Genomic DNA, 12,335 nt, shown 5'->3' with positions numbered 1-12,335 from the left:
GACTGTTTAGACAGCTTCTCCTTAAAAGACTTGAATGTTCAGTTGAAATTTTGGAGCTTGCTTTTTCCACCTATATATAATATATGTGTGCGTGTATATATGTATGTGTGCATGTATATATATACACATACATATATGTGTATATATTTTTCTGAAATTAATGAGATAGGTTGACAAAAGAAAGCGAATGATGCTGGCAACTTTTGTAAAATCTTCATTAGAATACCTTGTGTTGGAACAATCCCATTGATATCTCATATTTAATATAATGCCAAGGGTTTGAAATATGGTTTTAACCAGCAGTTTATTTAACAGTCTCATTTGGGGAAAGGCGGGGGGCGGCGGTATTAATAAATGAAATAATTTAGAAAATGTTCAAAATAGTTGGTATTCCAGAAAAACAAAACAAGCAAAACCCCCTAAGTACCTCTTAAAACCATTAAAAAAATAAAGACGTAATTTCCAAATGACATTTCTAAGGCCGTTGTCTTCCTGTCAGAGTTCTCTTGCCAAGGAATCTCTCTCTCGTCTTTCACTCATTCTGTCCTGGAGGAGGGAATTGGGCTTAGAAAGATTCTTAAATGTTTCACTGTTCAGCAGAAAATAATCATTTTTACCTTTTGTGCAAGATATTTTACGTTTTAAAGGTAATTTTTAAATGAGCACTACATAATGTCAATGTGAATGTAGGCCTTGAAAGCATCTTGCTCGGTGTTGAGCCTGGTTCTAAAAGCAATCTCCTGTGTAAAATGTGTGAATAGTTTGATAATTTGTATACATAATCAAGAGCATCTGATCAGCTGAACTCTGTGTTGGCTGCTGTATAGTACATGAACAAATGTCATGAGATAGAAAAATTACTTTGGATATTTAAAAGAAAAATAAATATATAGTCTATTTGTTTTGTAACAAGTTTCTGTAAATAAAATAATTTATACTATTTATAAGAAAAAGTTGTGCTTTGCTTCATGAAAAAATTAGTTTGTTGAACAAACATGTTACTAAACAAGGCAATAAAATTAGGACTTTTCAATAAATGAGGTTGGTTGCATGGAATACATATATGTTTCTGCTTCATTATAAAATCTTTCACCATTAAAGGAAAACATTATCTGTACCGGTGCCTATGTGAACTAATTTCAGAGAATTGGATGTGGTCAAATTCTGTCATCGTGGCTCAGCATCGCGTGAGCGGCTACAGAGTCGGCCCGGTAGGAGCGAAGCTTTACATCCTGCAGGGTTTTGGTCCCTGTTTTTGAGAGATGCCCGTATCAACTCCGCAGTATTTTTCCTGTGCGAAGGACGTTTTGTTACTTAAGGTTCAGGCTTTATATTGTTTTCTAAATAGTATAATGAGAAGCAGCCTTTACAACCCCAAACCGCGGTATGTTGAATGATCATGTTTCCTTTTTTTTTTGTTTCCTTTTCTTCTCCATAAAAGTATCTTCTGTGTTTTCACCGTTTAAAGATCCAGTGTGTGAATTCAGCAGGTTAAATACCCCTGCAGGCTTTTCTCTGCATGTGACTCAGGACTCGCGTGTGGTGGACGACTTCTGAGGAGCGGTTTGTAAAACCGGTAAAACTTCTGTTAGTGGGATGGGACTTCATAGTTACATCCAGGGCAATGCTTCCTTTAGTCTCTCTCTCTGGTTTGTGGTTTTGGGGTTTTTTTTTTTTCTTTTTTTTCTTAGTAAGAACAAAGTTTTTTCCTTAATATTTGGAATAAATGCTACAAGATATAAACGGGGTTCGGGCAACAAGGAGCTTCTGCTTTGTCTTTTTATAATGAGTACTTCTCATATTTTCCACGTTTACCTTTTGTGTTGGCTGCAGATTTTTATTTATTTATTTATTGTCTCGCCTTCCTGCGAATATCTTTTCTAGCAGCAGTTTCTAAGGTCTGCGCATCCCACGTAAGCTGTTGTCACTGAAGCCGATTGTGCTGGGCTGTACAAGTGCCGGCACCCGGAGCGTGCCGGCGATGGGCGCTTGCGCCACAGAGCAGAGTGCTCTGCTCGTCATCGCATTCAGGCACGTTCGTGACTCCGAGCTGTCTGCGACTGCTTCGGCGCTGGAGGATGAAATCTGCGTTTAACTGCATTAGGTGCAGGCTTCGGTATCCTCCAAAACCGGTAAGGTGAAGAACGAGGGAAAAAGGTGTGTTTACCCCGTATGACCCTGAGCTCTTCGAGGTATCTCGCAGCTGTGCCAGTTTGGAGCGTCCTCCCTCTCCCTTCGCTGCGTCAGGCGCCACAGCCGGCGCCCTGCAGCGCAGCGCCAGGGAGCCCTGGCCCCGGGGCAGGGAGCAGAGCTGCTGGGTGGGTTCCGCTGCTCCCAGTGACGCCATCGGTTCAGTCAAGGGGTTTGTTATGAAAAATGCCTTCTGGCCAGGTGCTGGAGTGGAGCCCCGTAAACACAGACTTCCCTGAAGTGGGTAGAAAGCAGCCTCTCTCCTGTCACCGATTGTCTCCGAGGAAAATACTCCGGTTTGTATCCAGGGAGAGTTACTTGGTGATGTAGGAGTTTGAGCCCGAGAGCACGTGCAATGCAAACCCGCGTGTCAGAGGTTCTCCGTGTGTGTGGTTTTGTCCGTGTGTGCATATTGTCGACACCCTTTGCATTTAAAAGAGAAGCTGGTGAGGGGTCCCTTGAATCCGAAGGTGCCAGCCTTCTGGTGGAGACGTGTTTGGCTCAAAGGCTGCTACAACCTGCCTTTGGTAGAAAAAACTCCTAAATCCTGGTCCTGCAGCTGCAGCACGTGCAGCTCCGGAGGCAGGGGTGCGAAGCTGGCCCGGCGCCCGCGCTGCGTACAGCCCGGCCGACAGCCAACAGCTCCGGCACCCGTTGCCTTTGTAGGCTGCCAGGCTCCGTGGCTGCTGCTACTTATGCCAACTACCAAAGCAACCAATACAAGGACTTGCAATTGGCTTCATTTAAATGCAGATTCCTGTTGGTTCATTATTATCACATTCTGCTGCAAGAAATAATCAAATACCCGTGGCTTGTAGGATCCACCGTGGGACTCTTAATTTGACTGAATGCTTTTCTCAGTGCTTTGGCTCAGAACTGCATTAGCCGCTGGATTTGTTCCTAACGAGCAGCATGGGATCTTTGTCGTGGAAAAGCAGCGTATGCTTGTTTTGGTTTTGTTTTTTCTGGCCCAACAAACTTCAGGGGAACCTTAAAAACCTTTTCTGAAGTTGTTCAAACTAACCAGGAGTCAAACTTTATTGCAAGGGTGAAACCTGGCCTGAGAAATGCAATCTAAAAGCCTCATCCAAGCCCACGAGAAATGACTGGAGTTGACATCCATAGCCAAATCGGTACAAAAGCTTTCTTCAGCATCAGCAGGGACAGCGCGTTGCTGCTTGGTTTAGCTGCTCTCCAGCACAGCGCTGGAAGTTTTCCTTGTCCTCCATTTTGCAGCTGAGCTCCCTTTACCTCTGTCCCTTCCTGTCCACACCAGGTGACTTTTTTCCAAAGCAAGTGAGTGTCTTGTCTCTTGTCTGCAAGGCGAGACCTTAAACTCTCTTCAGTGAGAGAGGAAAGGGAGCCTTTGGCAGGCCAGCAGGGACAGGTGAGCCAAAGTGCTCAAACTACATTTCAACCATTTTGTAGCAGAGTAACCCTACAAGGCCCCATCTCCTCTCCTTCCCTCCTGCGTTCCCACAGCGTAGTGGCAGTGACTGTATTGCAGAGCAAGATGGAAAGCGTCCCTGCGCTGCGGCTTGAAATCCATGTCTGATTCTGGTTACCTTGTTGCTAGTATGAAGTCAGCCTTCCAGAGCGAAACTGGAGAATGGCATTAGTTCAAGGAACTGCACAAGCTTAAATTACGAAAGAGAATGTACAACTTTGGCATGTGGACTACAAATCCATGGAAAGGTGTCAAGAGCAAGGCATGAACGGCTGTGTCTGGAGCGCCACTCACAATCAGAATTAAAGAAATGGAAATCGTGAGATGAAAAAAACTCATGCGACCACGGGACAGTGAAAGGTAACTTGAAGTTACTGCAGGGTTTAAAGGAAGCAGAAATCCTGTTGCTACTGATTTGACATGGAAATTGAAGTAGGCAGTGAAAAATGATAGAAAAAATGATGCCCTTGATCAGCTCATCCAGCTGTGGCCTTCAGGGGGCGTTGCCTTTCCCTGCAACTGTCCAGAATTTTATCCTGTGGCTACTTGACACGGCTCAGAGGCTGAACTGCTGCTGAAAGCCTTAAAATTGTTGAGGTAAAATTGCCATGACTCTTTCCTGCCAGGAGGTCTTGACCCAAAAGCTTTGTCAAGCTCTGCAGGTTCTTCCTGGATCCTCCTTCGCAGGACACAGGCTGAGATCAGAAAATGAGGAAGGCAAGTCGGTATCTTTAAAGGGGGCCTTTGCTCTGGCAGGGTATGTGCCCTTCTGCTTTCAACATTATTTTTTCACCCACCTGAGCAGAGAACACAGAATTCCAAAATGCACGGCTCCCACAGGGTGACAGTGATTGTTAGAATAAAATCTAAGTAAGTTGAAAACTCTGCAAATATCTTGCAGCACACGAAGAATCTTTAGTAATACTTTTATTTTCCTCACAAAGTACACATTTCCAGGTTTTTTTTTTCCTGTTGCTCTTACCTACACTAAAAAAGCAGCAAGATTTCTCTTGGGTGAATGAAGCCTTTGTTAGCCTAGTTTTCTTAAGTTTCTATTCCCTTCACCTTACAGTTAAAAATATATATGGTAATACATAAGCTGAACAGAAACTCTAAGATTTATTTTGTGAAGCTTTGATATAGTTAATTAAGGTCAGTTCAAGTACAAACATGTTGGAAAGGAAAATTCACCTGTGCACCAGAAGTGAAATCCCTCAATTCAGTGAAGCCCATAGCCCATGCTGTCTGTCCTGCGGTCTTCTGATAGGCTTAACATTTGCACATATGGAAGGTGGAAAAGACATTACCAAAAGGCAGACAGAACTAGTCTTCCAAGCTAGCTCTACTTTATCCAGTATGGAACAGATCTAGAAAAACGCTGAGACATTATTGCAGCTCTGAAGTCTGAATATTGGCCTAAATTAATTAAAGGTTTATAAGAAGCGGTACGTGTATGAACACACAAAATATAGAATCATTAGCTGACCACATGGTAAACAAACTCTAGGGTTCCCTTTTATTACTCACACTATTCTAAAGAAAGTGAAGATCAGAATTTTCTTCTAGTTAGTACTGTCTGAAATTTCAATCTTTAAACTCTATCTAAATAGCTACTTCTTGGGGAAAAAACACACAACCAAAAACCAAACCCAACCAGCTTCTAGTAATTAAGTAGTAAAAGAAAACCAAAAATCATCAGGTCATATTTTGGGTTTCAGAACAGTTCAACAGAAAATATTAACAGACCCTCGACACACTGGCTCAGGAGTCTAACTGCAGGCAGGTGGCAGCGATTCAAAGACAGGAGATCCTCCCTGATCTCGCAGTAAGAGGAGCAGGCACATGAAATTCCATGCTGTCCTATCTGTTTCACAGTAGCTTCCAAATACCAGGATCATTCTTTGGTTATATCTACCTGTTGGTGTTACTTCAAGCATTAAAGTCACCATGAATACAGAGAGTAAATGGATTCTGTTGCCAAGTGCAGTGGCATTAGACAGCTAACAGAACTAAGTCACAAACCTGCTTTTGGAGGAGAGAAAAAACCCTCAAGCCAAGCAAGCAGCGCAAACAGCTGCTGCCGGAGGCTCTGCTATGGCCAGAAACCATGTGTCATCAGTATGGCAGCAGCCTACTTGGAACATCTATTCCTCAGCCACTGTGAAGAAAGAAAGAAATCCTAACCCCCTACAGTATTTGATCAGCTGTGTCAAACTGCACTAGTATATTTTGCTGTTCCTACCATCCTTTCAAGATCTGCAAATCTAAGAGGAAGTAATTACAAATGGTAGCAAAGCATTAATGTGCTGACTTTCTTTTCAACAGCCAGCAAAAATGTCATTTTAAGGGAAAGGCTCCTTCAGTTAAAGATGTTCCCAAAGTTACAGTCTTTACAGTTTTCCTGGTTATATTATTGCTTCACTAGTCATTTGTATCCTTGTTTCTTCTCCCTTAAGCTGCAATCTCATAGCAAGAGTTCGTTCTGTCTGGACAGTGCACAAATGAAAATTTTTGGCTCCTTTGTAACCGATTCTTTTCACCTCCAATTCAAATACAGAAGTCTTAAAAAAACAATCAATCATAGAATCATCATTAGTTCTCTCTGTTCACAGATCTTGGCCCCGCTTGGCTACTACATATTGAACGCTGTATACACAGTCAAGTAAAGGAATAAAGTATATTACAAGAGATCACCAACTGTATCATACATTTAATAAATGAACTGGGATCCATACACCAAAACAGAACATTGTTTACATAATGAAGTGGAAAGTAAAAACACTACCTTTCTCACTAGTAACTTGTTTACCTACAGTACACCAAGTTATACAATATATTTATAGGTTACTTCCAAAATGTTTTAAACATCTAAATTTTGCATTCCCTTGCATTAAAAAAATTACATATTAATTACTCTAGAAAGTTTCTGAACTCTGTTTAGCAGCAAATCTCCTTTCTTGATGGTTTCTTGGTACTGCCAATTCTTGCTATCAGGCCTAAGAATTGTGGGGGGAAAAGAAAAAAAGTTTAAAAGTGAGAATATGTTTTACACCAAGCCACTTACATTTCCGTAATAAGTGTCATCAAAATGTATAGAATTCAACTGCGCTGTAAAAAACAATTTATAGGAATTGTTAGCATACCTGTTAGTTTCTACAATCTCATTTACTTTGTCTATTTTGCAGTGTAACCGCCCAGCTGCAATAAATCTTGAAAGCTCCCTAAGTAAAGAAAAAAAAGTTGGTTAAACCATGTTTCACCAAGGACTTGTAGACTTAGCAGTACTGAACCTGCTACTACAAAACAACATTGTCACCACACTGTATTTCTGAAGCAACAGCCTGTATATTTTCATAAGGTATCTTATGCATCCTCATCTTAGTAAAGCTTCGACATTACACACAAAAATAATCATTCTCGCTATCTGAATACAAAATGTCTTAGTATTTCCTTCTCAGGCCAAAGTGTCATATTTGAGTTGAGTTAATGAGATTTATCACTTGGCTTAGCATCAACTACTCTTCAAATGCAAAGGTGTTACGTAGCGTGCCTATTAGGAATTTATCCTGATGTAAGTATCTTCATGCCAGTCAATTCATTAGAAAAGTCTCTTAATAATTCCCTACTCTCCAGTAGCCCTAAATATGCTGCTTTTTAAAAACCAAATCATTTTGCTTAATCAGCTGGTGTGGTCTACAGCACATTACTGATGGTAGAAGAAAATATTCCTGTGATCAACAGTAAAACAAGTTACAACCAGTAATAGTTTTCTGGGAAGCATAAGAACTAGTATGACTTCAAAACATTTACCTTTGAATTGAATGGTATTTGGTTTCTCTTGAAACACTCATCAATTAATTTCTGAGTATTTCAAGCAGTATTCACATTTCTGTAACACCTTTCTATGTCAGAAAATCTGAAACCTCTATGAAAGAAGACCGAGTCTTGTGAAGGCTTTTGAAACAAAAGCGTTTCATGTACGTAGGGTAAAAGTCACTTTCTCACTTCACATTAGTTTGTATCATGATCTAAATCTGTTTGATTTTACACTAGAAAAGAATTGCAAATTGAGACCACGGTGTAGTTCTGATTTAGGCAAAAAAAAAAAAAAAATCAGATCCTGTCCACATACCAGAAAAGCAAGCAAAACTAAATAAGGATAGCTGTAGGGTATATAAAATGTGTGGATCCCCAAAGTTGTAACAATTAAGTTTTTGCATAGCTGTGAACTAAGTCATCCTCTGAAATCTTAAGTTTTATAGCATATAAAGGTCAATAAATACAGCCGTATAAAGAACAAAGTTAGTAACAAAAGACTAGTTTCTGATATGCTGTTTAGAGTAAAAGAAATACTGGAAAAGTTGTCATGAGAGGTTGCAAACAAATTATTTTCTTTACTGAAACATAAGGTTCACTTAAATTTAGCCAAGCTCTTCCATAGAAACATAACTTGGCATGTTTAGAATCAAAGTAGAACAAATACTTTTATTCATAATGGGATCACTATAAATAATTACAAGGTGTAAAATGAGATCTTTGTGAACTTAAAAAGCCAAATTACTTACTGATCTATGAATTCTACGCTGACTCCAAATGCTTCTGCCATGTATCCTAATGTCAACGACCGATAAGACTCTAGGAGCTGGCTATACGCATGAATTCTCATTTCCCGTACATAGTATCGATAGTGAGGAGCAAACAGCCAATCTTTTTTCATCTCCTGCTCTACAATAGCTGAAAAGGAAAAATGAAAAAGGAGTCAATAATCTCTAAGAAATGTAAATTATTGATTATGTAAATAAAACACATAACACCTGTTAATAAGTAACCAGTGTGAACATAATGGTATCATATTCTACACTAAAGAGAAGTAAGTTTGTATAATTTGTATCTGTTCTCGAAGCAGCAATAACATGTAAGCAATATTGTGGCAAAGCTAATGACCCTGTCTGTCAGCAGAGAATACTTCTTTCAGAGTTTGATCTAGTCTCCCCTCTACTGCAGGTACATGGAGGGGTCAGCTGTCACACAGGAGCAATGTGGTGCAGAGAAACAAGCAGTACCTGGTAAGTAACTACTTGAAGAAATGTTTTTACCCACAGCTGGGTAAGGAAATACCATTAACTTTCTGGTCCTTCCTCTTAAATTAGTTACAAGGATTTCCAGGCACTGAAGTGACTTTTTCTCCTGACAGTTCTAGTTCTCAGCTAGTGATAAGGCCAGCAATAGAACAATGCTGCCCTTAGCTCAATCTCATCAGGCCTAGTCTTCCACAAAATGAAGGTTTTTTTTTCTTCTTCTAATTTTTCTAAAAAATATCTTTTTTTTTCCTGCATAAAGTAGCTCTAGTTCTAGACTGTAGCTACTCCACAAAAGTTGTTGCATGATCTGAAACAAATAATTGAAGCACCTGAAATAGTGTTGTAGGAAAAAAACACAGCCTTACCTAATGACTGGAAAAAGGCTGCGTAACGGCATTCATAAAGAGAAAAGAGATACTGTCGTACAGCTGGCAAACTGTGTAACACTTCCAGAATCTCTGCTCCTTTGATAACCTGAAAGCAAACAAACAACATGTTGAAATGCCATCGCTTTCAGCCTGGAGATAAACTGGTTAAAGAAAGGCTGTGTCTGCTTGAACCGGTGTTTCCATCTGCTTTGCTTACCTTTTCCCTAAGGTCAGGCCTGTCTAATGCAATCATGCTGACATAGACGGTGTAAGTTACAAATGTTTTGTAATCCATAAGTTCATAGGATGTAAATGTCGAAACTGTATCAAGGAAGAGCTCTGCTGCCTGTTTGAAATCTCGAATAGCTACACAGTAAAGGCCCTGGTATACTTTGAGACGATTCCTCCTGTCCCAGTCTCCTCCTTCTTCTATTAGACTTAAAATAGAACAAAAAGAAATATTTATTTATGTATATGTCTTATGTAATAAGTTATATGAAACAAGTACAATAAGTCAACTAATACCATCTGATTAGAGAAAGAATAATTCGTTTTATGTTACAGCTTGTTGAAACAGTCCAAGCTTTGTATAATTTTCAGGGGTAGGAAAATGGCTTCCTTCGGACAGGAGAGGCCAGATGCTTTTGCACAGTGCAAGTTTCAGCTGAAAGGAAAAGTTTATAGCCTCTAAAGTTGTGACAACAGTCTTTTGAGATGCGCACACAAACACTGCCAACCTTGGCTGTGGCAACATACTTCCACTGCCTATGCTAAAGCCATCCAACTAGCAGCACCAGAAAAAAATTCAGAAGTTGCCACTTTTCAAGAATCATATCATCACAAAACAATGTGGCTATAACCAGGACCACAGGCCAAGACAAAATCTGCTGAGAAGGCAACACATAAAATCATTGCCTGAGGAACATGACGATAACCCCTCTCCCTTGATGTCTCACAGCACCAGCAAAGAAACTGGAAACCACAGCTTGCTACAGTTCAGAATGTTGGGAGCATGGAAGCTAGCAGTGGAAACAAGGGAAGGACAGCTGCACCAAAGCACACCATGCTGACACCGGGCTCTTGCTTCTACAGGAAAAGCTGGCACTTCACAGAGCCAGCTGGGTGGCACTGGTGGCAGCTGGATTCAGCTGGCAATCATACAGTCTAATCACACCCAAAGTTATTTGTTTTCCAACAGCTACAAAACAGAAGTGTGAGAGCGGTGATGGGGCCTACAAATGAAAATCAAGTCAGCTGCTAGGAAATAGCTGACAAAATATTAAGCCTTCTTTTCTTCCCTCCCTATAAAAAAATCCAGGAACAGAAAGCTCTTTATTATAAGGTAACACCCATCCATCGCTCTGTCAGTCTTAGTAATTTCTCAACAGCAAACTCTTTATCTTCCATTTCTTTTGTTACAGTTTGTCTCAAAAGTGCTTTAGTGCACTCATACAACCCATGCAGTACCTTTTTGCCTTTTCAATGTTCCGTGTGATGAGGTCGTTATCCATATAAAACAAGCCAATCCTTAGAAGATAGAACACGATATCCAGACGATGTCCCAGTGCCACAGTTTTGTCATAAGTCTTGCGGAACGCAGTCAGAGCTCCCTCCTAGCAAGACAGCATTTTGTACTATAAGAATGTTAAAAGCACCTAGAATATTTACAAAACGTGTCGTAAGTACATGTGTTGTCTTCTGCTGACAGTCATGACTTTGTTAGTTTCCCACAGAACTTTAATGTTATGCATTCTGAATAATCTTAAAGGATCAAAGTTTAAATCAAGTTAAAAGAGAAGATCCCCAAATATCCTTTAGATCTAAGGGTTGTGAAAATCTACTGTGTAACTTGAAATTAAGTTGCACTGTGTAAATAGCTTTGAAAAGTCTGAAGACAAAGGGAAGTGAAAAATAATGTCTGCAAATGAAAAATAACTTTTTCCCTTTTCAAGAAAAAAATGTTTTCTTTTAAGGCCTCCTTGTTTTTTTTTCTAGATAATTTAAATTTCAGTAACACCCTCCCCTGTCTCCCACCCATGTCTGAGTTGTGCCTTAGAGAAAATGCACTGTAAGTCATGCAGCTTCCTCCCTGTGAACAGCGCTCACCGGAACCTGCCTAGCTAAGAGGATTATGATGCAGAGTGTTTTTAATATGAGTCCATAAACCCTCTGCCATGGACCAACCTTGTCCCCAATCCTGCATAGGTACTCAGCTTTGGCCATCATTGCATCTCGGATTTCACTCTCCCCCAAGATCTTTTCCGCATCTTCTAATTCGTTGTCAAGACGTTTCAGTTCTTCCTCATTAGCTTTCTTCATTTTGTTCAACAGATCCACGTCTATCTGCCATTCAAGAGACTTGCAGAGTGCCTCATAATACGGAGCCATATCTGAAAGAAAAGCAGGAAGGCGTCTATTATTAATTGCTGCAACAAGTGTATGCATGTTTCTAGAGCAGAGCACTGAACGACAATACAACTGATGTCAATGCCAGCTACGTCCTTTCTAGTCAGGTACCTATTAAGTCCAGACAGCGCACAGCCAGTGTTTCAGCAGGTCTTGCCTGTCACACTTCTTTTTGATGATTCTTTACTACCATTGCTCTCTTTACACCTCTCCCATTTGCACTGTCCTTGCTATTTATGTGGCCCTGAGTAGAGTGGACCCCAGTGCTCAACTTGTGCTTTTTAAAACACCATTATGACTTAGCTGTGGCCAAAGCTGGGGACAAGGCCCCACACTGATCTGTCCAAACCTCTCCATTCGCCTCCCCCCTCTACCCTTTGCTTTCAGACTGTCCGTGCCCCAGGGACAGACTGATGTCTTCCAGCTGGGAAACGTGTAAACACCCACACCGCCCCCGGGACAAATGGACAGAGACAGTCAGACCGGCTGCTCGCCTACACCCGCACGCGTCTGGAAGGACAGATAGAGCTGCCCCACCTCCACGAGAGGAGGGAGAGGTCCCCTGGACCCCGCTTTGAAGGTCCTTTCCAACCTAGTGATTCTGTGAACCACCTTCCTCATTTGCTATGAAACATTATTCCCCCCCCCCCCCCCCCCCCCCCCGCCCTAGGCCGCCCTCCCTGTGGAGCCGCACAGCCGCCATCAGCTCGTCCCGCGCGGCGGTGTCAGGCGCGCGGGGCCGGAGGCTGAGGAGGAAGCGAAGCTGGGCGATGCGGAGGTCGGGGTTCTTGGGCAGCCCCTCCTCCTCCAGGTTTTCCAGCGGCATGGCGGCGGGACAGGCCG

At 41.4% G+C, this 12,335-nt stretch overlaps 1 protein-coding gene across 4 annotated transcripts; it reads right to left on the bottom strand.

Annotated features, from left to right (window-relative positions):
- Positions 1–6,317: 6,317 nt before the first annotated feature.
- On the bottom strand, positions 6,318–12,318 carry PSMD6 (proteasome (prosome, macropain) 26S subunit, non-ATPase, 6). Of its 4 annotated transcripts, XM_010296999.1 has the most exons (9): positions 12,182–12,318; positions 11,715–11,722; positions 11,271–11,476; positions 10,554–10,699; positions 9,304–9,523; positions 9,084–9,192; positions 8,203–8,371; positions 6,781–6,858; positions 6,318–6,633 (listed from the first exon to the last, which is right to left on the bottom strand). In XM_010296999.1, the coding sequence occupies exons 1-9, from the start codon at positions 12,316–12,318 to the stop codon at positions 6,537–6,539; spliced, it is 1,170 nt and encodes a 389-aa protein (XP_010295301.1). In that variant the 3' UTR covers positions 6,318–6,536. The 4 variants fall into 4 exon arrangements, with proteins under 4 accessions (XP_010295301.1, XP_010295286.1, XP_010295294.1 ...); XM_010296984.1 differs by lacking the exon at positions 11,715–11,722 and having other exon boundaries at positions 12,165–12,318; XM_010296992.1 differs by lacking the exon at positions 11,715–11,722 and having other exon boundaries at positions 12,174–12,318.
- Positions 12,319–12,335: the final 17 nt, after the last annotated feature.

Source organism: Phaethon lepturus, unplaced genomic scaffold (assembly GCF_000687285.1).
Source record: "Phaethon lepturus isolate BGI_N335 unplaced genomic scaffold, ASM68728v1 scaffold33490, whole genome shotgun sequence".
Classification (NCBI taxonomy): domain Eukaryota; kingdom Metazoa; phylum Chordata; class Aves; order Phaethontiformes; family Phaethontidae; genus Phaethon; species Phaethon lepturus.
This window is presented reverse-complemented; position numbering and strand designations above follow the sequence as displayed.

Coding starts and splice junctions, on each gene's coding strand:
- PSMD6 (XM_010296984.1), bottom strand. CDS start 12,318: ATGCCGCTGGAAAACCTGGAGGAGGAGGGGCTGCCCAAGAACCCCGAC. Junction 10,700..11,270: donor TATGCAGGATTGGGGACAAG/GTTGGTCCATGG, acceptor CTGTCTTGCTAG/GAGGGAGCTCTGACTGCGTT. Junction 9,524..10,553: donor AACATTGAAAAGGCAAAAAG/GTACTGCATGGG, acceptor TTCTATTTTAAG/TCTAATAGAAGAAGGAGGAG.